General features: G+C 38.4%; 1 protein-coding gene and 1 long non-coding RNA gene across 5 annotated transcripts in view; one reads left to right on the top strand and one right to left on the bottom strand.

Moving 5' to 3' along the window:
* Window positions 1-21,284, bottom strand: part of SCAF11 (SR-related CTD associated factor 11) — an 89,516-nt gene extending 68,232 nt beyond the window's left edge. The window contains exons 1-8 of one of the 4 annotated variants that reach the window (XM_032222110.1): window positions 20,915-21,284; window positions 19,045-19,220; window positions 15,904-15,984; window positions 14,677-14,837; window positions 3,845-3,922; window positions 3,398-3,486; window positions 2,383-2,447; window positions 857-903 (exon numbers count right to left, since the gene is read on the bottom strand). In XM_032222110.1, coding sequence (XP_032078001.1) covers window positions 857-903; window positions 2,383-2,447; window positions 3,398-3,486; window positions 3,845-3,922; window positions 14,677-14,837; window positions 15,904-15,964 — 501 coding nt within the window. In that variant the 5' untranslated portion in view covers window positions 15,965-15,984; window positions 19,045-19,220; window positions 20,915-21,284. Of the gene's footprint in view, window positions 1-856; window positions 904-2,382; window positions 2,448-3,397; window positions 3,487-3,844; window positions 3,923-14,676; window positions 14,838-15,903; window positions 15,985-16,668; window positions 16,744-19,044; window positions 19,221-20,914 lie in introns of those variants that run through there. The other 3 variants (XM_032222109.1, XM_032222111.1, XM_032222112.1) reach the window with 3 other exon arrangements.
* Window positions 21,285-21,440: 156 nt separating this feature from the next.
* Window positions 21,441-25,940, top strand: LOC116511860. The gene is made up of 2 exons (XR_004255780.1): window positions 21,441-21,533; window positions 23,543-25,940. It is a non-coding gene; the product is annotated as an uncharacterized LOC116511860 (long non-coding RNA).
* Window positions 25,941-26,304: the final 364 nt, after the last annotated feature.

Below are 26,304 nucleotides of genomic sequence, written 5' to 3'. Positions count from 1 at the left end.
TAAATATATTATAAATTAGTGTTTAAAACAAATCATAGATGTATTTATTTCAATTGCCCAATTCTACTTATATTACCGTATTTTTCAGACTATAAGACGCACCTAGATTTAGAGGAGGAAAACAAGAAAAAAATACTTTTTGGCCTCCATGTGTCCCATTTTCACCCTCCCTGGCTCCCAGAAGCACTTTGTAGGACAACAACAGGCCAGTTTTTGCTTCTGGGGCCAGGGAGGGTGAAAACATGACACACGGTTCTGGAGGCCAAAAATGCGCCAATTTTTGGTGAAAACGGGACACGTGGAGCACTACAGAGTGCTTCTGGTGGCAGGGGAGGGAGGAAAAAGGATGCACGAAGGTTTTAGGAGACCAAAAACTGGCCCATTTTTGGCAAAAATGGGACGTGTGGAGGGTTCTGGAGGCCAAAAATATATTTGGTATTTGATCCATAAGACGCCCCGAAATTTTCACCCACTTTTAATGGGGGAAAAGGTGTATATACTTTAGTTCAGAGTGTCAAAGGACAGGCCATGTCCACCCAGCTCCGCAAGTGGGAAAATGTCATAAAATGTCACGTAATGGCAACGTGATGCAGCAAGTTTGACACCTGTACTTTAGTTAGATCTAATTAATATTATCAAACAGCACATTTTTCAAAGTTAAGACTTCTAAATTATTTCAAAAGTACCATAAGTTAACTTCACAATCATTTAAATATCAACAAAATGTCAACAAAACAGAAAATGCAATAGCTCAAACACATGAACAAGAAAAATTATGTAGGAACATATTAAAAGTGAAGGGTTTTAAAATGAAATAATTTGAAATCATTATTTTAAATATATAATATGAACACACCTTTTTTTTCTTCACTGAATTTGTAACGTCTTCCTTGTTTGAAGGATCTTAATATTTAAAACAAAAAGAAAATATTCAACTTGATCTTTAAGCCCTAAGGCAAACATAATTATCAATCCTATTTAATTTTAAAGAAATTCTGTTGCAAGTATTTAATTACTGAAAAAACTTAAAATACAGGAAGAAAAACTTATTCCAAGTCTCTTTGAAAGTTATTTAGAACAACACATAAAATATGTATTTCTTTCTTAACCTCTTAGTTAACCCAATAAGCAAGCTACAATTCAGTAATGCAGCAATTGCAAGAAAAGTTTTCTGCAAGGGAAACTTTCATGTCCTCATCATGCAGCATTAAATGTGATAGCATTTAAAATCATAACAAGAATTCTACTCGATACTATATAAACTTATACTATATATTATATAATGAATATACTATATCTGTTAGCCTAACCTGGATACTATATAACGCTAACCTTCCAACAACTTGTTTCCACATTGCAATGGCAGATATCTATGGTAAGTTCATATGTACAATGACACATCCAAGTTCCCCAACAACTGATATTAAGAGGATACTTCTCCCAATACTAGAAATGTTACCATTATGAATGCTAGCTATATATAGAGAGAGATTTGGCATAAATTGTTTTAATTTCTTTTAAGATCAACATTGTTGGTGTAATTACATGAGCTATGGAATGTGGGAAAGTCATTCTTTTTATAACTTCAAACAATTAAACTTAATTGAATGACTCCAGATGTCATGCTTTGATATTTTTAAGGCTACAAAGCATATCTGAATTATAAAAGTTCATATTAATTTTAATGGAATTAAACATGGAATTAAATGATGCCATGGTACTTATTTGGCCATTCATTTAAAATTTATCATTAGATAAATATCTGATCCACCTCCCATCTGGACCACTCTGCTGAAACAAAAAAAATCATGATCCTTGAATTTTAAAATGCAGGAAACAGGTTGCAACAGTATATTGATAGTATTTTAAAAACCAAATAGGTCTTTTGAATCACAAAACTGGACTTCATGCAATTTATGAAGTACAGACTTTGCCTGATATGTCTATCTGGCACTTAGATCTATTAACTGAAATACAAGCACATGTGTATATGCAAAAACAACCTTAAAACACTGAAATATGAGTTTGAGCAGACTTATGTAAACAAAGGGTTTTGATTTTGCAAAGAATTTTGTGCTTTGGGGAAATCTGCTCAAGATACTGTATGTACTAAACTATAACTCATAAAAGATTAAGCTATAACACACTTACAATTTCTGATAACTTTTGCTTCAACAGGCTAATATAGGAAGACTTTTAAAAACTGTTTATAAGGTAATGAATTTGGCAGAAAAACAAATATACTCAAACATTCCTCAGAACAGTTTAACTGCCCAAGATAGCTAAATTGTTAGAATAGCAAATATATCCCAAAGAACAAATGACATGGTTTGTGAAAATGTCAAAAGAAGGCCAAGAAATTGACCAACATGACTCACTTACTGTATTTTGGGTTCCAGCTTTTATAGATTACTGGTAAAAAACTTATGCCAGCATTTTCCTGTTTTCTGAGAAAAAAACATACCAAAGACTATTTATAATTACAGTTAATTTTATGTTTGTGTATATTATTGATATTATGTTTGTAATAATGTATCTGAGCGCCTTTAAAAAAAATCTGAAGATATCTTAACAAAATTACAATCCAGAATCATCTAGTCAAAAAAAAGAAGAATCAGTGACCCACTCCATTAAAAAATAAGCAAATAAAACTAAATTTGTTCTGACCAACATGAAGGTAGATAGTACATATAATTAGGAATACAGCTATTCCTCAAGTTATGACAGTTCAATTAGCGTCTATTCAAAATTACGACACCCCCCCAAAAAAGTACTTACAACCTGATCCTGAACTTACATATGTTGCAACATATCGCTGGTTCACCCTTACAGAGACGCTGCAACATACCCCGCCTTCCGTCCAAAATCCTGCCCCCCCCCCCCCGGCCAGGTCTCCACAGGCTCTAGGCCTGCTTTGCTAGCCTCCCAGATCCTGCTCCTCTCCACCCCATTTCCCATCACGTATTTACTTTTCAAAGATCTCCAGAGTTCTAGAATCAATTGACCCACATGGCAGAAAAGCCAAAGTCAATTTATTTGGATGCTGGTGAAGCTCTAAGAACGTGAAATCTAAGGAAAACAGCTTTGAATAAAAGACTTCGGCTTTTCTGCCATGAGGCCAGTGTCCCTGAAGGCTTTGTTTCAGCCCAGCCTGGACAGGCTGCAGCAGGCTCCTGCTTGTTGCTTACTGGCTGGTTTGAATAAGCTGCTTCAGGGATTGGGGTGTGAAAACAGCGGCAGCAGCTAATCAACATGGAGCTTGTTTCCTTTGTCTCATCGGGCTAAACTGCAAACTCCACGTTGATTGGCAACTTCATATGCAAAAATATTAAAATTAAAGAATTTCAAATGTGAAAATAAATTATATTGTAAAGAGTTTACATGTGGAATTGCTAACCTTTTGGAAGTTTTCATAGCTATAGGGCAATTTTTGCCCTTATTAAAACCGATGTCATCTTTTTTGCTTATTTGTTGCTTTATTTGAACCTGCAAAGAAATTAATATTAAAGTTAGTACAAGTTTTCCAATAATTTATTCTAATGTTTATTTTTTAAGAATACATTATTAATGAACCTATAACAATATTCACTTAAACATTATTTACAAATACTACTACTTATTCAATGTATTGTTTTCCAAATGAACTTCAAAGTCAGGGTAAGAATATATTGTCAATCTCAGAAAAAGAGTAAACCAAAATCTCTGACATACTAAGTTTCAAAGCAGAAGATGAAAAAACAGGGAAGGCTTCATGTAAATTAAAACTATTGCTGCTACATCTGCTTTTGTTACTGAAAACCAACACTAGAAAAACTAATTTTATTAATTAAGTCTCAGAACGTACCTTTACAGAATCTTCTGAAGTATTTAGTTTATATACAGCTTTGAATTGTTTGCGATCCACTGGGCACGAAGCCGTTGTCTAAAAGATTTAAATTAGTATTCAGAATTTTAAAATGAATATTTGAAATTGTTTTTTTAATTATAAGTACAGGCTTTGGTTATAATTCATGAGGGATATAAAACATAAACTTGCATCATATTATCCTGGCATCGACTTAGAGCTCTAAGGTATTATCATGTATTTATTTTTCACATTTAATGTCTATATTTTAATTTTTATATACTGTTTTTATATTTTGAAGTTTAATAGTATACTTCCCAGAGTCCCTCCTTGACAAACAGGTGGTTTGCAAATGTAGAAAATAAGTATTATCATTTACATATAGTAACATGCAATCTTACATGAATAGACTCCTGCTTGAGCAATGCATTATTATTTACTCACACAGATAACCCACAAATGCTTGGATGATCCTTGAATTGATTCCTTGAATTGATTTAACACAGAATGTGGAAAATTAAGAACCATTCCATGAGCAGAACAACAATATAATTCACTCAAATGTTCAGCAGTTACAAAATTTCCTTTGAGCAGGTGGAAGTCAATTGTTGTTTCATTTTGATTATTTTGGAAAGCTTTAGTAGCTTTTCCTTCTAGGAAAAATGGATTTTTTTGCTAGATTTCCCCCCCCCCTCATACATATAGATATAATATCTTTATTAAATATGGAAAGTTGGTTAAATAATAAAGTTTATAACTTCACAGTCCTGTGGAGTAGCACAATGCGAACCTGCGCATTGCAAATCTCTTTTAACTCAAGCAAATTTATTTTATTTAAATTTAAAATCAAGTAATTTTACAAAATAACTAATTAACCAAATGTTTTATGTGGAAACAATAAATTTTAATTGTCCAGGCTTGATTGAAATTGAATGAAGATAACATATAGAAGCAAGTATTACATACATGTTAACCCACTCATCACTAAGTAAGGCCAATAGAATTTATTTTTTGTTTGTTTGTTTATTTACTTATTTAATTCAAGCAGGAATGGATTCCTTACATTAAAATATATTACATGGCAAGGCAAACTATGGCATTTAGAATATGTTTTCGAAGAAACTGTTTAAAATTATTAAAATAACTAAAATAGAAATGACCAATAATTTAAAGCAGTGTGTGTGTGTTAGTGATTAGGAAAAAAAAGAAAAAATTAAGAACTAAAAGTAGTTTTACTTGAATGCTTTTTCCTACAGAGTCCTTTATAAACAACAACATATAAGTTAGGGACATATGAGTATGCTTTTAATGTATGTACACATATTCATTTCCTTTTTTGGTTTTTTTATTGCTTTTCTAATTAGTAAAAAAAATAAAATTAAAGAATGTATGTACATAACCACACACACAAGTTATTGAATATGGTGGTACCTAACTGACTGAATCCAGCATAGACTGCAGCATCAATTTGGCTGAAATTAATTGAATAAGGGAGAGGACTTTGAGAGTTACACAAGAACTGTTACATAAGCAAAGAGGGCTGAAACATTCTTGAAACCCTGAGAGCACAAGAGCATTGGAAAATGACTCAGACAGGTTCCTCTCTGATTCACTGTGGCTTAAGAAGGATGGTGATGTAAAACAGAACCACGTTTGCAAGAGATTCTGTTATTTCAGCCTGTTTCAATAAAATATAATTTTCCTATGCAGTTGATTTTTCTGGTCTGGTCTACCTGTTAGGAAATAAACTTGTATTTAAAAAGATTTCTGAGCAGAAATGCTTTTACAGTAGTATTGAAAGGAAAACACTTGAAGTTTTCTGGATTAATTATGCAAATAACAGCAAAGAATAATTGGAACAGTTTTGCTATTGCTGCAGTTAGAGAATGCTTAGATTGAAGCTTATGTTTATTTTGCTAACAAGTACAAATTATTATTTGTTCTTTACAAATGAAACTATTACTCTGGTATCTTATTTAACTTGCAAGCTCCATTTGCTTTTACAGCTTAGTTCCAAACAGCTCACGGCCCAGTAGTGGGCTGAGGACTCGGGAGCCATTCTATATAATGTTGATAGAATATAATCCAGAAAAAAAAACCATTGTGGAAGCTTGGAATGAGATTCCAAGCTTCCAAGTCTTAGATGAGAGAATGTCAAATATGTAATTAGACTATTCCTAGATCCAAGAATGAATGAGAATGTTGATTTTGATGAACATCTACTTAGTTAATGTTTATTTCAAATACATAGAGTGTGAGTATGTACACACACATACGTATAGTTTAGTTTATTAGTTTTGTATGCCGCCCACTCCCGGAGGACTCCAGGCGGCTTACAATAAAAAGGGAGAGGGGATAAATAAGACAATACAACAGTTTAAAAATTACACCAACATTCATAATTGAAGTAGGGCTGGATACTTCAACAGCCCCAGGCCTGCCAGAACAGCCAGGTCTTTACGGAAGGCCGGGAGGGTAGTAAGGGTCCAGATCTCAGCGGGGAGATCGTTCAAGAGGGCCAGAGCTGCAACAGAGAAGGCCCTCCCCCGGGGGGTCGCCAGCCGACACTGGCTGGCAGATGGAATCCAGAGAAGGCCTAGTCTGTGCGATCGAATCGGTCTTTGGGAGGTAATTGGCAGGAGGCAGTCTCTCAGGTCCGATGCCATGTAGGAAATACACACAAAAACGTATGCAAATATCCAAAATATTATAGCAATAGCACTTAGACTTATATACAGCTTTACAGTGCTTTACAGCCCTAAGCGGTTTTACAGAGTCAGCATATTGCCCCCAACAATTTGAGTTCTCATTTTACCCACCTTGGAAGCATGGTAGGCTGAGTCAACCTTGAGCCTGTTGGGATTTGAACTGCCAAATTGCAGGCAGCCAGCCAGCAGTCAGCAGAAGTAGCCTGCAGTACTGCACTCTAACCAGTGTGTCACCGGGGCTTATTATAAAGAATATTATGAACCTAGGAGAGCTGACATTGCGATGGCACAACGTGCGATCTTGGTGCTCCAAGATTGCAGTCGAATTTCTGCTGCTCCATTTGGACCTAAACCGTCCCGCAGAGATGGTGATTGAGAAGGGCACCTCCTGCTGATCTCAAGTCTCTGAAAGATCCAGGAATAGCCATTTTTTTCCGGCGACAGAAACGCAGCTAATGAAGCTGCTGAAGTTGGGACAGCTCTGGAACGGGAAGAAAGCGGAAAGAGAAAGTGTGTCGAATTGGTGAGGAAATTTTATTATTAGAGGAAGAGATTACCCAAGAAAAAAAATGTAAGTTAAGTTTGAAATCAGAAGACTGTAGGCGGCGAGACTGATCTGTATTGAACTTCGTGTGTAATCCAGTTTCTATTTTTTTTTCACGGTTGGAACTTTTGCAGATCACTATTTTTTAAACTGAATGGATTCTTTCTTCTTTTTTCACATTTGTTTTTACCTATGGATTAAAATTCTCCTTTTTTATAATGGTTGATTTGATTGATTGAATTGTTTTTGATCTCCATTTAAGGTTTTTTTTTTTTTAAATATAAAGAAGATAATAAGAAGGATTATAAAGAGGGTTGTAACAACAGGAGGAAAAGCAGTTATACTGCCACTTAGAGGCTGTTTTTTCTTCTTTCTCTTTGATCACTTGAGATTCAAGGTTCTTTCAGTTTGTTTACTGTCAGTGATAGAAGAGCACAAGTTCTTTTTTTTAAAATATAATTTTTTTATTTTTGAATAAACAGACAAAACACACCACAAAAATAACTTCCATTACAAATTGTAAAAAGTGTGTCAATTGGTTACAAAGAGCTTTCGTGCATCCCTTCCACAGTCATCACCCACAATTCATATCAAGTTATATATTTTAAATCAAATATATTTATATATATTACTATCATCATACCTCAATTTTCAAGACTATAATTGTTTTTACGTCCCTTTATATAAAATATTCCAAAATTTAAAGCAAAACCACATGATGGCATTCCGTTATCTATTTTCAATATCATCCAGTAACATTACATCTTTATAACACTTTCTAAATAAAAATTAATTATGTTTAATAACGAAGTTTCTAAACCTCCTTTCTTAAATCACTGTTTACAATTTATATCCAATTTCCGTTTTATCATGTCAATACAAATATTACATTATTATCATTATCAATCATTTATTTAACAGTATCCATCATTTCATATATATATGTATGTATGTATGTATATATAGTCTTAGTTTAATTAAGTTTAACTTATTCTTTTTAATATTATAAGCTTTCATACATAACAGTTTCTAAACTTCCTTTCATGATCACCATTTAGAATTTATATTATTTTATTATTTCCTCGTATCAAACCAATACATATGTGTACATTGTTATCATTATCAATTATTTATCTAACTATATCCATTATCACTTCATTTTTAACATAATGCTCTAATTTTAACTAAATTTGACTAACATTTTGTTATCAGTTTTCATATCACAACCTGTGTCTTTCCAGTAATCGTGCAGTCTTATGTCTTTTGCCATTTGTGGAATTAATCTTCTGATTATTTCCTTAATGAAATTTGTGTGGACTTCTCTTCGCAACTTGTTGCTTTTTACATATCTTGTAAAATCTCGAGACCCTCCGTCAGCTTCTTTAATCAGCTTATCTTTGGTTATCAGTAGTGCTTTTGTCAAAGTTTCTCTCCTTGAATCCATCAATTCTTCTGTTTTTTCTTCTTCTGTTTTTTCTTCTTCTATGAGCCAAGGTGGCGCAGTGGTTAAATGCAGCACTGCAGGCTGACTGCTAGATCAGCAGTTCAGCGGTTCAAATCTCACCGGCTCAGGGTTGACTCAGCCTTCCATCCTTCCGAGGTGGGTAAAATGAGGACCCGGATTGTTGTTGGGGGCAATATGCTGACTCTGTAAACCGCTTAGAGAGGGCTGAAAGCCCTATGAAGCGGTATATAAGTCTACTGTTATTGCTATATTATTATTGCTATTGCTATTCTATATCTTGAAATCTGGGGTAGAGCTCCTTTCCATCTATCTTCCCTTTCCATGTTCCACTCTTTCCAACCACACTCAGTTCACCGTCAGTATCCACAATTATCTTGCCTCTTTCTTCATTTCTCCCCTGGGTTTTTAGGATTCTAACCTCCACTTTTTCCATTTGCTGGATATCTTCAACTCTTCCATCATATTTCACTGCATTACAATCTATATTTTCCAATCTCTTCTCAATTCTCTCTGTTGTTTCTAATAATTTTTGAACTTCAAACATAATCTGTTGTAATGCTTTGGTTTCTTTTTGTAGCAGTGCGATTCTTCCAACTAGTAAACACTGCCACTCTAGTTTCAAAACAAGGTTTTGTTTTCACTTTTCTCCAGCTGCCAAAAAAGCATCCAAAGAGCACTTGCATAAACAACCCATGCTCTTCTCCTTATCTCTTCTGTAAACAAGCTGAAGCCTTTGAAGTGCAAAGTCAAAATGACCAAAGAGAAAAAAGAGAAAGCAATATTTCCAGGACTCAACCTCCAACCTCCAAGTGGCAGTGCAACTTCTTTTCCCTCTGATATTACTACCTTTTTATATTCCTTTTATATCTTCTTTTATTCCAGGCTTAAAAGAAACAAAATTCTAAAATGGAGCATAATAAAGAGAAAAAAACCCATCCAAACCAATATTATAAAAATAAAGAAAAAGATTTAATCCATAAGTAAAAAAGAAATAGAAGAAAAACCAATACTTTCACTTTTAAAAGTAGGAAATATTTGCAAAACTTCCATCCATTAAAAAAAGGATAACACACTGTCCAATATAGTTTAATTTTGCTGCTTATTTTCTTTGCTTTGCAAGTTTAATTGAGCTTTGATTTTTTTTGGGGGGGGGGGGCAGTCTCTTTTATAACAATAAAATTTCCTCACCAGATGGACACACTTTCTCTTTCCGCTTTCCTCCCGTTCTGGAGCTGTCCCAACTTCAGCAGCTTTTGGCTGCTCTTTTGTCGCCGGCAAGAAAAGATTCTGTTGGATCAATCAGGGACATTGCGATGTCCCTGAGATCAACAAGATATACTCTTCTCTGTCACCGTCTCTTCGGGACGGTTTAGGTCCAAAAGGATCGTCCAGCGGCAAAAAAAATCCACTGCGACCTCGGAGCTCCGAGATCGCACGTCGTACCATTGCGATGTCAGCTCCTGTCTGAGCACAAGTTGTTTATACAGATACCTTTTGGAGGTTCTATCACTAGCTATTGGAGGAAAGACAATATTTTGACTTGAAAGATAATAAATGAACCTGTTTGAAGTTTATTAAAATAGCCTTGAACCCTCTGCAAAATTGAAAGAATGGCTCAGCAGGAAAAAGAAACTGTAACATTGCAAATGATTATGTTTGAAATTCAAAATCTATTAGTTGTGATAGAGAAAAGAGATTGGAGAATATGGAATACAAAACAGAAAAATCTGATGGAGAAACTGAGGATGTTTACCAAATGAAGAAAGTGAAGGACAGAGTTCAAAAGATGGAAGAAAAAAATGAGCAAAAAGATAAGAAAATTGTGGATACTGACAACAAAGTGAGTGTAGTTGGTAACGGCAAGAGTGGAATATGGAAAGGGGAGATAGATGGATTGGAACTCTATCCCAGACTTCAAAGCACAGAAGAAGAAAAGAGAGAAAAATTGACAGAGATAAGGAGAGAAATCTTGACAGAAGCACTAGTGATAACCAAAGATAAGCTGATGGAAAGAACAGCTGTTCGGTTTCAAGCTTTTACGAGATACGAAAGGAATAACGTTGCCAAGAGAAGTTTATACAAGATTTATTAAGAAAGTAACATTAATGCTACAAATGGCAAGAGATATAAGACCGTACTATTACTGGAAAGATACAGGTTGATGCAATGAAAATGTATAATAAAAACAATGCTAAATTTAGTTTACTAGTAGTATGTATAAAATGAAGTGACAATAGCTACTATTAAATAATGATTAATAATAATAATAATACATTTAGATATATTAGTTTGATAATATGAATTTTTATATAAACAACACATGGAGATTATGAGAGGAGATATAAAAGTTTTATCTAGAATATATTATAAAGATGCATTGTGATTGGATGATTTTAGGATGATTTAATGTAATGTTATATAATCCTATTCTAGATTTTGAATATTATATATAAAAGGCTGTAAAAACAATTAAAGTGAAATTAAGGTTGAGATATAATAATTGTGATATACATGAATATAGGTGAATTTAAAACATGCGATTTGATATGAAAAGCAGGTGGTGACTATGGAAGAGATACATGGAAATACTGTAACCAACTGACACACTTTCTACAATTTGTAATGGAAGATGGGGTTTTTTGTTTCTTCTACTAGTTTGCCAGTACATGTATATATCATTAAGCTGTATCCATTATTTCATTACTGTTATTATAGTTAATTATTTGTTAACAAATAAACATTTAATAACAATCTAAAACAATCTAAGAATTACTACATTCCTACTTATTGATCACCAAGATTAACTAATTTTTTATTATCAACTTTCATTTTCAACCTGTATCTTTCCAGTAACAAAACAGTCTTATCTCTCTTGCCAATTGTGGTCAGTCTTCTTTTTGTCTCCTTTATAAGGATTTTATAAACTTCTCTCGGCACTTTGTCGCTTGAAGGATCTCTTAGGTAATCTCGTTGCCCTCCAGCCATTACTAAAATTAGCTTATCTTTGGTTGTCAATCATGCTTCTGAAAGAATTTCTCCTCTTAAATCCATCATCATTAGCATTTCTTTTTCTTCTGTATCTTGGAATCTGGGGTACGGCTCCAGTTCGCCGAATTCCCTTTTCCATATTCCCTTCTTTCCACTTTCACCCACATTTGCTCCATTAATAAATTCATCTATTGTCTTGTCTTTATCTTCTATGTCTTCATTCTCCCCTTTAATTTTTGGGGCTCTAACCCCTTCATCTTTTGTTGTGAGGAAGACTAGTCTTTCCAACTTCTTTTTAATTCTCCCATATCCTTCCAATAGATTTTGAATTCCAGCGAAGATATTTTGGAATTTTAAGGTTTCCTCATCTGAATATTGATCCGTTTCCAAAAAAGAAGGAAAGAAAAAAAAACTAATAACTACTGCCACTATGCTCTTCAAAGGAGAAGTTTTTTTCCCCCCTTCTCTCCCCTGCCAAAAAAGTTCTCAAAGGCACCTGTGAAAACAATTCATGCCCTTGGCTCTTTATCAGTTTTTGTAAACAAGTTGCAAACCCTTCAGCTACAATGTCAGTGAGATCAAAGAAGGAAAGAGAAGAGATACGTTGTTTCAAAAACTCCAGCCTCTGACCTCCGAGTGGCAGTGTTGCTACTTTTCACTTTCTAATATTTATCTCTGGCTTATAGGAAACAAAGTTCTTTAAATTTCTTTGCTGGAATTTAATAACAATGTAATAACAAGTAAAAAGAAGAATTGTTAAAATAAAAAGGGAAATTTTAATCCAAAAGTCAAAAAATAAAGCAACAAAAAGCAGAAGAAGAAAAAACTCAATCCGTTCACTTTAAGAGGAGAAACGAGAAACGTTGCGAGCACTTCAATCCACAAAGTATAATTACAAAGAAAAAAAAGCTTTCCAAAGCAATCCAGTATGAGTTAATATCGCCACTTAATTCTTTTGCTTAAGGATCTAATTTGGCTTAAAAAAAAGTTTCTTTGGGCAGTCTTTCCCAAAATAGAAAAAATACCTCACCAGATGGACTCACTTTCTCTTTTCACTTCCTTCCTTCTGGAGCCATCCCAATTTCATCAGCCTGGGGCTGCCTGTTTACCGCCGGCTGGAAGCGCTTCTCTTGGGTCTATCAGGGACTTTGCGATGTCCCTGAGACCAGCAAGGCTTCATCTCCCTAATCACTGTCTCTACAGGATGGTTTAGGTCTCAAGGGACCCTCCAGCGGCGGGTCCACGTTGTGACATCGCGACGTTGGATTCTCCTTCCGATCCAATGTAATTTTTAATGGGGCAATGATACACCCGTATCTAGCTGTTTTTTGGCAATAAAGAGGATGTGTGTCATATGGCACAATTTTTTTCCATTACATCAGTCCTCTGTACAACCTAGATATCAGTTATGTATCTGCTATATTTCCGTTTGGAACAGAATTTGAAATAATTATAGAAACTCGGCATTTTAATCTCCAACTACAAAGAAGAGACAGTATTATTTAGTTCTATACAGCAAAAGAAAGGAACGAGTTTGGTGTTTACATTTACAATAAGTATTAATCACTATTTAGTATTCATGGGATCAGAACAGCTTCAGTAGATGAGCAGTCATGTAAATATTTTAAATTAATGAATAAAAAATAAAAGAGCAAGGTGCAGGGACATTGTACAATCATATGAATATTTATTCAGAATTAAATCCTACTAAGAATAGACTATGAAAAGAAGGAAATCATGATGCAATCTTGGAGAGAGATGATAAAATATAAATATACTTATAAGCCTCTGTTAAGAAGATCGGAAACTGCTTTTTTATTCTTTTTCTTTCACCTTTTTTTTTCTTATTTTCTCTTGTTTTCTTATCTATTCACTATTTTATTTTCTAAAATGTGTATTATTTTTATCTTATTAAAATTTCTTTAAATAAAAATTATATGTATAAAACAGAATTGTCCTACCATGTTTCCCTGGAAAGATGACATAATATGTATACTCTGGCAGTACACTCTGCCGGCAGTTAGCCCACAACCATAGAGCATACTCCCAGAGCGGCAACTGCCGGAAGACTCGGCATCCTACCTCCGTGCTTTGGAAGCCGTAGAAAAAAACAAATGGCGGCAGCAGCAGCGGAGATGCCCTGGCTCTGCAGGGAGTTAGGCAAGGGCATTGTGAGCCTGGGAGTCACGCGAGCAGAAAAGCCGCTCGCGCAACCCGCCTCTTCAGCCATGCAGAGCCCCATTCACTGACCTAGGGGCATTCCGAAGGCACCAAGCCGCGGGAGCCGGAGGGCGGCGAACAGGCACTCATGCGGCTTGTCGACACCCCTAGGTCAGTGAATGGCAAGGGATCAGTAAAAGTTATTATATCTTTCAGAATAGAAGAAGATATGTGATACTACTGTTTATAAGAATTGCTTAAAGAAAGTAAGGCTCATTTATAGCTGTATGCAAACAGTGTGGCACAATTTACATTCGGGCGACTCTTCAAAGAGCTACTTTAAGAATGCTGGGTATGAGAGTGAAGCTGTTTTAAAAACTGGACTTGATCTATCAATCACTGTCTACATTGCTTTTGAAAAAAATTATATTCCAAAGCAGACTTTCAAGACATATCAAAATTTAATGCTTACAAAATACTATGCATGAGTATAGGTGGTCCTCAATTTACAACCACAATTAGAACTAGAACTTCTGTTGCTAAGCAATATAGTCTTAATGACTTGCTAACTTGGGTTTCATGATTTTTACAGCAGTTGTTAAGTGAATTTGGCTGCCCTCATAGACTTTGCTTGTTGGAAGCTCCCTGGAAAGGTTCATGTGACCTTAGGACATTGCTACCATCCTAAATAATACATGTTGAGTGCAAATTCCAACAATTGATCAAATTTTAATCATGTGACTGCAGAACCTCTATGACACTCCTAAATGTGAGGACTGGTTGTAACTTATTTTTTTCAGTGCTCTTGTAACTTCAAATGTTAGTTAAAGACATGGTTGTAAGTTCAGGAGTAGCTGTAACGAAGCTTGTTGTTTGGAGGCCAACCAAACCAAAACAAAAAAGTATTTTTTTTATTTTTTTTAAAGTAAACTATTTTTAAATTTTGATTGCAGCTCTTAAGACTTACTTCAGCCCATTTAAGAATGCAGGCCATGCAGAAGATATGGTTGCAATTTTCAGGAAAGCCAACTTCCTGCTCTGCCAAACAATTTAGACAGATTGGGCAGCGATCATCTTCATCAGATAAAAAGTCAAAGGAGGAAGAAGAGTTTTCTTCATTCTCCTCACCTGTTATGAAATGCATATAAGTAGATTGAAATTACTAATGTAGAGTTATACAATAAAAATACGGAAAATAAAGAAAAATGTATAAGCTAAATTATATGTTAAACAGCTAATCTGAAATTCACTATATAGAATGAGTATGTATGTATGTGTGTATGTATATATGTACCATATTTTTCGGAGTATAAGATGCACAGGAGTATAAGACACACCAAGATTTTGAAGAGGCAAATTTTTAAAAAAGTTTTTGCACTCTGCAGACCTCCCAAAAACGGCCCATTTTTCGCGAAAATGGGTCCTTTTTTTTTTTATAAAAAGGGTATGAATAGACTTTAGGAGGCTTGTAGAGTGCTCCTAGGAGGTGGTGGGGGCACAAATGAGCCCAAAACAGCCCATTGTTTGCTTATTTCTGCCCTCCCCAGCCCCCAGGAGCACTCTGGAAGCCTCCTAAGGGCTATGCATGGCGATTTTGGTGAAGGGGCGGGGTTTCAGGAGGCAAAAAATGCTGTATTCAGTGTATAAGAAGCACCCAGATTTTCAGCTTCTTTTTTGAGGGGAAAAAGGTGCATCTTATACTCTGAAAAATACGGTATGTATGGTCAGAACTTGATTTTTTTAAAAAATAATATACCTTTACATGGAGGAGGAATTACAGAAAATTTAAGGAAGAACCAATATATTTAGTTGTATTAACTAAAATAATTGGTTCTTCCTTAAATTTTCTGTAATTCCTCCTCCAGGTAAAGATACCAAATGCACCAAATTTAGATGTCCAAGATATTTTTACTCAACACATAGCCCTTTTCCATTGTTAATCTGTGGCAACAGCAACAATTGTAATATTTTGGGAAGCAGGAAACTTCTCAACTAGAATCTGACTGAGATAGTACCTCCAACTCCTATCAACATTGTCAATTATAAGATGGGACTTGGAGGAAGTAAATAGCTAAATCCATAGGTTTCAGAAAGATGTTAATATAAATAAAATAACGCATATATTTGATCTAGAAATATAGTGGAGTATTTCAAGTCTCATTTTTTTCAGAAAATCAAATAATAAGTTAGCTACCTTTTGCAGCCTCATGTTTGTCATCGTCTGCATTCTGAACAGATGGTTTTTTATTCTTCATTTCTGCTTAAGAAATACTACCTGTAAAATAGGGCCACCAAAGGTTAAATGCTTCCTGGTAAGTGATTTAAATAAACCAACATCCTATATTAAATTATAATTAATTATAAACTTCACTTCAAATCATATTTGACACCATATGTTATAGACATTATTTCTATACCAAACTATTGTATTTATAATATAAAGAAATATTGTGTTTTAACACTGAGTAAGAAATTTATAAATCACATTGTTCCTATATATTTAGGAATATGTGTACACAAAGTCCATATAAATTTACAACTACTACGGTATAATGCTTCAGATTCTCTCTTAAAGTGTAATTTTCTAAGCAGACTATAGTCACATGATAAATTTCCTTTCAGTATAAGTCCTATTGTGCCATTTTTCACAAAACATAATGACGGTTATATTTTATCCTGCCTTTTTTATATGTAACTCAAGGCAGCAAGAGTACTTAATATTGTTGCTTCCTATTTGCCCCATAAGATCCTTGTGAAGTGGGTGGGCTAAGAGATACTGATTGATCCAAAGTCATCCAGATGGTTTTAATGCCTAAGAATGTCATTACTGTGCTGTTCTACAAAGAAAAATACAATAGGAATGAATATAAAAATTATAGGAATTTACTTGTTAAACTGGAGAAAGCTGAAAAGAAGTTAGGTAGACAGCATATTGAAAGGGCAGCAAATTGAGAAATACCTTATCTCAGGGAGCAGGGCTTACAGGTCAGATACTTCAGCATGTCATTGAGAAATGTATAACTATGAAAAAACATATATACTTTATTTATTTAGAGCAGGGGTATCAAACTTGAGGCCTGAGGGCAGGTGGTTAATCTGGCCAAAGAGGCCTCAGCCTGGCCCTGGTGTGGTGCTGATTTGCAACCTGGTGGCATGACATCTGTTTGAACCACAGCCAGCCTTAGAAACCCTTTGGTGTTGGTAGAGGAGGTGGCGAGCGCGTGGGGTCTGGCGTCCCTGAGGACTGCGTTCTGAGCGGGGGGGGGGGTTTCACCCAAGACTGCCTGCCCTCACCTGTTTGCCGTCTATACGCACGCCCAGAGGGCAGGGCCAAGGCAGCACTGGTCTCTGCAGTCCAGCCTGCATGGACGCCACCAGGTTGCACATCAGCGCTGCGCCTGCACCAGTGTCTCTATGCCCCGATCGCTGCCCTTTCACGTGTGTGTGGGCGCGCACGTGTGCTCAGGGAGATATCCAGCAGCAGGGGCTCCGCAGCCCGCTGCAACCACTGGATTGGCCCTCCAAGAAGCAGGTGTGGCGGTGGCAGCTGCAATGGTATCAGGCAGAATTAGGGAAGAGGCATATGATGCAGACCATCAGATGTGTCTGCTCTGTCCCACGTGGCTGGGACAGGGTAGGTGGCTGCCCGGCGCATCCACCTCTTCTCCGGATACTGCCATTACAGGCCAAGACAAGGTGAGGCAGGTGATAGGGTGGCTTCTGCCAGACAGCATCGGCGCGCCTACTTCATCCTGTCTGTTTTTGCTTGTGGTTGGAGAGGAGGTCACCACTAGTCATCTCAGTCCCCTTGCAGGTCTTGCCTTTGGCCTGCATGTGGAGTGTGTTCTCCTCGTGCACCCAACACACCTTGGCACCATTGTGGACCTTTGCCATCATCCAGGCTGCCAGCAGCTCACACAGGTCAATTAGGCTGCTGCCTGGAACACCAGGCCAAGGCCGAGTAGAAGTGGCAGAGCACTCCCAAGCCCAGCAGGTAAAAGACAGCCACTGCAAGTGGGGAAAGCCAGATCTCCATTAGCGCCATGGCTGCCCAGACCCAATTTTGATCACATCTCCCCCCCCCCGTCTCTACTTCCTGCCAAGTGGTGGCAATGGCAGTCTGTAGCAGGGCTGAGGTGCATCAGATGTGGGAGGGGAACATACTCCACGTGCAGGTCAAGGGCAAGATCCATGAGAGGGTCGAGGAGATGACCAGCAGGTGATGGCAGCAGGCTCCGCAGCCACAGTGTGCCAGCTGAGGGGCCAGTAGGCTGTGGCTGGAAACCATCGGCCTCCGTACCCAAAGGGCAGTGAGTGTGCAGTGGCTGACGGTTTCCAGATGCAGCTGCCCTGCCCCCTCCCTTGCCTCACCTCACGGGACGAGCCTCCTTCTCACCTCCCCACCCGTTGGATTCCCTACCCAACTCCGCCTGGCCCCCAGAGGCACTTCCCATGTGAGCGATGTCGAGCTGCTCACACCCCTGAGCCACTCCCAGTCAGCCGTGACCACCTTGGCCACGCCCTCCCCCGGGCAAACAACCACAATGTTGATCTGACCCTTAATGTAATTGAGTTTGACACCCCTGATTTAGAGAATAAGTAGTTTTTAAGTGAAACATCAAGTGAACACTTCACCTAATGACAATCCTAGTTATAGCCATTAAGCAAATCATTCAGAGTTATTAAGTGAAATATCATGTGACTGTGACTTGCAATCTCGTGCTGGCTTCCTTAATGACTGTTAGAAGCTGTCTAGGAAGATCACAAATGATGATCAAATGACCATAGGATGCTGTGATTGTCATAAATGATCCAACAGGCAATTAATCTATTGATATAGGGACATTGTAGTAGCATGAGGAAAAATATAGAGAGAGGTATAGTGATCTGGCCAGTATAACTTGAACTTTTATCTATTATTTTGCTGACTACTATTTCTTCTTTTCTATACTGCATGTTGTTTAACCTAACATGGAACAGAATGCTTGGTATGTAACTATATGAATAAGACTGGTCAATAGGACCATAGTCTCATGATGCTACTGGATCCAGGTTTCACTTCTAGATTTCAAAAAAACAATCATAACTTTGGCAACTATGTATGGCATGGCAAGAAAACATGGGGATTATAACTTTATGCTTTTTTCAAACAAAAAGTGAATATTTATAATTCAGGCCATAGACCTACTTCTGCAATGTATATGATGTGGAATGCAATATTGAAGGAGCTGATCCTAATAATTTATTTCACTACTTTACCAGCTTTACATTATTTAAAGTGCCTTGAGTTAGAGAAGGGGAGGGGAAGCGCCTTCTTTGTAGGCATCAGCCACACCTGCTGGGGCTGCTATTATGGTCAGGAAGGCTCCGAAGGAGGTAGCTGTGGTGGCGGGGAGCAGGAAGCTTTTCAGCAGGCACAGCTGATGCCTCCAAAAGCTGTGCTGCCCTTCTGCTTTTCAACCACGAAATTCCAGAATAAAGTTGGGCGGCCTTTGAGCGCCCCGTCAAAATCTGCAACAAGAGGCAAGTTCACTTATTCACTTACAAAGTTCACTTATTCCTACCAAGGGCTATTATATGGCTACCATAGTTAGACAAATTCATAACAATATTTGACTATTGCTATTATTCAGTTAAAAATATAATTAGAACAGCTCCAGAAATACTGACTATAGATGTTGAGATGTAAATCAAATATACCAAACTGGGGAATTCTGCAACAGTAATTCCTATCACATAAATTGCTACAGTGTAAGTGTCTATCTGTTCATGTTTAGAAATAATTCTGAACATAAAATATATATACTATTAAACTGCACTCATCCAAAAAGCCTGTGAAAATGTAATTTCATTATTTGAACCAGATAATTAAAGTTCAAGTGGCTTACAACGATGCTTACAGCATACAAATTAACTGAGCAAACCATGATTCCTTGCTGCCCTTATCTTACCCTGAAAGACTCAAAATATATGAACTGACATCTTTCATGTATAATCTTCAATACAGCAAGATCAATAATGTCACTGTGTATTTTATAATTTCCTATAATAAAAACTCTTGGATTGTCATGCAAATTGCATCCTGCACATCAGGGAATCTATGCTTAAATATGCTAAATATTTACATTAATTCTCAAGAATCAGTTCCGTCTAACAGAAGTATTTCAAGAAAAAGAAATTGAAAGTTCAATATCACTTTTTTATATCCTTTTTGTATATCCTTATGTCAAAATTCCTGAATATCATTCTTTAACATTACCTTCTGAATCTTCCTTTCAGGCTTATTGACTTACTTTGTCCCATCAAATAATGGAAACACTATTCAGCAATTCTTTAGATGAAGGTAAAAGAATATATTTTGTATTCTCTAAATTGTAACATTCATTGTCCTTTCAAAACCTGAGGTCATTTTTTGTGACTTAAGTAACTGCTATCCATGCGGAAAGGGATACAATATGGATAGGCATTTCTCCCTCCAGATTTACAATTAAGATTTAAAGGATCTGCCTAATCTTTCTCCCTTAAAAAGCAAACATGCTTTTTCAAAGGCAAATGGCTTATTTTTCCTTGAGGAAGAAGTTTCGCTTCTTATCCAAGGAGCTTCATCAGTTGTGACTTTTCTTTTTCCTCGAGGAAAAACAGGTCAGTTGCCTTTTGAAAAAGTACTTTTGAGGGAACCGTGGCCTAGATGGCTGAGAATCTCCATAGACTTTCTCCTTTAACCACTTCAGAGAACCGGTTTGCAGACACTCAATCTTCGCAAACTTACCGTTGTGCAAAATAAGGGTGACTGCACGCAACCAGTTGTAAACAAAAGAAATGTCAGGCTCTCGTAAACACTTCACTAGAACTAGTTACCGGAGTCTCGCATTTGATTGAACCATCCACCCCCGGCAGTCTGAGCGTAACTTTGTGATAGACGTTGGTCAAACAAACAACATCTCCGCCGACTGCGTCAAAGCAATAAGACCATGTTACCAACAACGCCGTCGTCCAGAAATGGCGTTTTTCAAGGATCTCTCGTGAACGAGACTATCCGATCACTCTCCATGCCTCGGAGGCTCTCCGGGTCGACCCGAGGCCTACTTTCCCCCAGGTCTATCCACGAGAAGCGGCAAGGTCGCAGGCCTCAGGACAGGCCTTTGTCTCCCCTTCACTCCAGCACACGAACATCCGCACCCCTCCCCACGTCGAGCCCTTCTTACCTTTCTCGTCACGAGCACGGAGGCCGCCTGATTAAACGGCGCCTCCGAACGAGCAAGCGAGCGGAGCAAACGGCCAGTCTCCGTCAGTGCGGCCTCAACATAGAGAGCCTGGGCCGCGGTGTCTCCGTGGCACCCTGTGATCTTCGGGGGGGGGAGGCCTCACGCGGCAGCAGGAAAAGGAAGCAGACTTCTTCCCCAGCGCCTTCGCTACGGAGTCCGCTCCCGTAGCCACCCGTCCCTCGGCTGCAACGATAAACGGAGAGCAAAAGGTCCCGCTCGCCTGGCGGAGAGAACGCCGCTCGGAGGCAACACCCAATCACCTTCCGAAGACGAGGAACGGCGTGATCGGCTGGGAGGCGCGCGACGCTACCTGCCAAAGAGCCAACCGGCCCCCGTTGCCCAGAAGCATTCTGGGAAGGCCCTCCAGGCGCCTGGCAGAGAGGATGCGGAAGTCTTGAGCAGCGGTGAGCGCAGAGCGTGCTCTACAGCGCCCCCAGAGGAAAGAGGGCCGTGTCCGTAAACCCCGAGTCAACCATGCCTTCGGGAAGTGACCTTCTGCTCATCCTACCTGAGTTGACCTCGGAAAATGTAGCGGGATCGGTGGGATCCAAGGGTGAAGGTTAGGTTACGGACTTCGAGGCAGCAGCAAACCTTTCTTCTCGCGGCCTTAAAAACGGCATGGGCAGATCTCTCTAATCCCCCAGGGTTTGATCCCGAATTGAAGGAGGTTTTACTTTCTCATCTGACCTGTTACTGAGCTTCTCCAACCTTGAGGTCACCAGTCAGTTTGGGCTCCGACCGGTACCATTGCCACGTAGCTTGAACCACCGGCAGGAAAATGCTCCTCCGAAGCTTTAACCAACGTTTACTGTATTGTTTCAATTGAAAGAGTTGTTTCAGGAGTTTAAGATAGCGAGAGTTTGAGCTGAGAGGAGGAATGAATTTGCATTTGGGTCTCCCGTGTCTACGTGTGATGCTATTCCTTAACTAACATCACACTTCCATTGCGAACTCATTGCCAACCTTCTTTCTCTTCCAAGTTCATAGGGAGAGAAGAAAATACTAGCTGCTGTTATAACAAATAATTTCATGTCCCATGTTAATTACCCGGAAAGACTGGTGTTTTTGTAATGTGAGGAGGGTGTGTCTGCCCTGCTAGCTTTAAGGAAGCAAAGCTTCTATTGTTGCTGGCACTAAGCACTTCCAGTTACAAAATACCAAAATAGGGAGCTGATGAACTGAAAAACTAGTTCAAGGAGAGAGCTGACAATCCTAACAAAAGAATTAGCTGCCTAGATTGAAACATTGGGTTCTCATGGTGTATAAAACTGATTTATTTGGCCAACATATTTTTCTTTAAGAAATCCCACTATGTTCAGAGAAATTACTCCAAATTAGCATGTTTCACACTGAGATCTTGGAATATAATTCTGTATTTATCTGACAAATTGCTGTGTACCTTGAAAATGAATGTATGACGAATGCCATGATTTCAAACTACCAATTCTCATTCCAGTAGTTACAAGGAGAGAAATCATATTACTATATATACTTGACATCTTCCCTAACACCTTTGCAAATGGCTATGGAATTAAAATGATTTGAATACAAAACACAACAAACACGCTGAATATCACATGTTTTACTACTGCATGTTTTACAAGCTATTTTGAAAGTTATTTGTAGGTGAGAGATGAGAAATTCATGGCTTAGTTTAGATCCATGTCTTAGGCTAGATGCTCCCTAAACCCTGGGTGGGCTTTTAGGATCAGGTTAATGAAAACCAATAGAAAAATTCCTTGTGATTCAATGTATTTATTCCAACTGTGAAAGGCTTAAAATATTGCGGGAAGATGTATCACACTTTATATAAACTTTATTTAAACAGCTTTAAAGTTGGATGAAAGTTTCATTATTGTTCCAATAATGTCCTTTAAAATTGTCCCAGTTCAAAAAACATGCAAGTAAATTGGTAGAAAAACTTCCAAATCTAGTGGTAGGCTAATATTTATTTTATTTTATTTTATTTATTTATAGCCTGCTTTTATTGTTTATTAAAAAAACTCAAGGCAGTGAACATACCTAATACTCTTTCCTCCTCTTATTTTCCTCACAACCTTGTGAGGTGAGTTCGGCTGAGAATGAATGACTGCCCAAGGTTACCCAACTGATTTTCATGGTCAAGGTGGGACTTGAACTTGCAGTCTCTTGCTTTTTAGCTTGGTGCCTTAAAATCAACCATCAACCACCAGGAGCTATGGTGGCGCAGTGGTTAGAATGCAATAGTGTAGGCTACTTCTGCTGACTGCCAGTTGCCTGCAGTTTGGCAGTTCAAATCTCACCAGGCTCAAGGTTGACTTAGCCTTCTATCCTTCTGAGGTGGGTAAAATGAGGATCCAAATTGTTGGGTGCAATATGTTGACTCTGTAAATTGCTTAGAGAGGGCTGTAAAGCACTCTAAAGTGGTATATAATCTAAGTGCTATTGCTATTATATCTTAGCTTGATCACTGAATCGAAGTCTTACTTTGAAAAGAAATAGACTCCAAATTATTTTCAAGTAGCAGTCTGTACTTTTTGTCTTTCACTGTTATTTAATTATCCAACATGCCATTTTTTCTCTTTACAGTGTAAATTTAAACATATGAATTCCTGATGGCATCACTTATTGTATCTCATGGACTTTTAGACCTGTCAAACCTATGTCCTAAATGCTGGAGGTGATGGAAGCTATAACAGGCATGTCAAACACAAGACCCTTGGCCAGATCTGGCCCATGATGTGATTAGATCTGGCTTGTGGAGCTGCACTGGAGACAGCGAGGGGCCATCCTCTGCCGCCTCAGGCCCAACCCAGCCTGGCTGGGCGCTTCCCCTGGGCGCGCACACAGGAGGCAGCAAGCATGCAGGGGCTGGCATTTGGGGCGAAAGAGAAGTGCTCAGAACATGGTCAGCCTACAGGGCAAGGTTACCAGAGATGCCAGGCCACGCACACTCGCCGCCTCCTTGTGCATGCCCAGGGCCAAGGGCCAAGGTAGTGGGGGTAGCCCCTTGTTTTCTCCAGGCCAGCCTGTGGGCCAGATCTAAGGCTGACCATGTTCCAGCCCAGATAGCAACCACAAAGTTGTAGATCAGCGCTACGCCTACCATGGCCTGCTCGCCGGCCTGGCCTCACAGCCTGGGAGTGCTTCCCTTTCACCAGGACTGCCCCCCATTCCTGCCCCTGTGTGGGAAAGCCACAGCCATAGGCAAGAATGGCTACCGACAGCACTGCCAACTTCGCCTTGTCCCCTCATTCCTTCCTGGGTGTGGAGGTAGGAAGGAAGGAGATGGGAATGAGAAGGAAGGAGGCAGGGAGGAATTTTTGTATAAAACTTTACTTAATCTCAGTGGATAGCAGATATATATTACCTTGGAGAACATTGCTTTTGTAATATCAATGGATAAACTTTATACACACTAGATCAGAAGTCAGCAACCAATGGTTCTATGTAACAACTGCAAGATTAATTGAAAGTTAAAAGACGTCTCATGCTCCCAGATTAAAATCACATCAGAATTTCCTAAAGTGATTTGAAACAACCCTGAGGGTGAAATGTGGTGCTACAATGAAGTTTCTAAACTGCATTTGCTCTCATCCACAAACTGCATTCCCTGGCTTCTCGACAGGATCTCTCTTGGCTCAGCAGAATCAATTTGGCTCAGCTGTGCAAGCTCACATCATTCTCTCCGATGCTGCTTGGGGGCCGCACTCCGCCATGTCTTTTTAGTCATGCTGGCACGAAAGGGCCATTGCCGTGGTGATGGACCCGAGTGTGGCTTGAGCTGGGCTTGAGCCAAGTGGGGAAAGGGCGTAGAACTGCGGCCACTCGTGGCCACGACTAGCATTATGTGTGATTAGCTGAATCGGGATGTGAAGCTCTCACGAATAGTGGGTGAGTCCAAGAAAGCAGGATGTCATTGCTTTGAGGTGCCAGGGAGGAGGGGGTCTCTCCCCCCCCCCCGGTTTCCCATAGGCTCCCCACAGAAAGAGTCCTCTGAGAAGAGTGGATTTACAGTATTAAAAAAGAAGACAATGGTGATTTAATGACTACTGGATCTCTATATGCGCTACCAATTATCTGAGGCCTGGGATCCCCATTTGTCCCACTCAGAGGCCCAATATATGCCTGTACATGCCTGCTAGGCAATTTATCTACTCTACCTGTATTTATGTGTATTCTTCAAAATATGTTTAAACTTTAAAAAAAATGGAAAGCTGACTTACCACAAAGCAAAACACCATCCTCCAGAAAATAATTTATTTATATTCCATCATTATTTTTATAAGTAATTCAAAGCCGCAAACATTTGAAATATCCCTCCTCCTATTTTCCCCACCACAGTCCTGTGAGGTAGGCTAGGCTAAGAGAGGGAATGACTGGCCCCAAATCAGCCAGTCAGTTCTTAACGCACTGATCCATTTCTGAAGTTTCCTGCAATGTGAAAGAGAGCTATCTGCAGCCAGTTTTTTGTTTAGAAGTGCATCCACATGTCTTGAAAAATCAGAAAAATTAGGGAGAGACTGGAAGTCCTCAGCGAGACAGTCAGGAAATCTGTGGGCTCTGAAAAGCTTCACGTAAATCCTGGCTGACAAACAGTTGCAGAGGATCTTTTAGACCAGAGGTTTCCTGGAGAGGATGTGGAGAAGGACCTGCATCTCAATAGACCAAGAGGAATGTAGCTGGTTCCTCAGAGGTCAGAGATTCGCTCTCTGAATCAGCAGCGGGGGAGGTGGCATTGTAAAATGGACTAAGTATTGAACAGGAGCAGTGTTTGGGAGAAATGTAGAGATCTGGTGAGAAGATTTAAATAACTAACTGATACAAATTTGAATTTGGAAATGGGAAATAACTTGGAGAAAGAAATGAGAATTGGGTAACCCATTGAAATAAAAAGCTTTGAATTTGGATTTGAAAAGCCTGTGTCTTTAAAAAGAGACTAATTGACAATTGGGAAACTCATGGAAAAGAACAAGGGGGAAAACAGAGGTAAAAATACCAAGACTAAGGGAGACTTGCTTTGTTCCAAATTACACATCATAAGCAACCCTAATTAACTAGAGGTGGAAAATAACAAAAGGAAGAATCAAGAAGCTTTGTCTCTCCCCTATCTGCAGTTTTAGCTGTACCTTTGAAAACGATCAGTGGAGCCATTTGCCTGAAGGAAGAAAACAATACTTGAAGAACAAAGAAAAAGAAACATAAAGATTAGGCTTTGATATGAAGTGGGAGGGGTGAGCCGTGGAAGAAAATAATGTCTTCTTTCTTTTTTTTAGCTGACTGGAATATTTGAACTGGATTAGAATCGGAAAATAAGAAGAAACTGTGGAACTTAAATTGTAATTATAACG

Source organism: Thamnophis elegans, chromosome 7 (assembly GCF_009769535.1).
Source record: "Thamnophis elegans isolate rThaEle1 chromosome 7, rThaEle1.pri, whole genome shotgun sequence".
In the NCBI taxonomy this organism is placed as follows: domain Eukaryota; kingdom Metazoa; phylum Chordata; class Lepidosauria; order Squamata; family Colubridae; genus Thamnophis; species Thamnophis elegans.
This window is presented reverse-complemented; position numbering and strand designations above follow the sequence as displayed.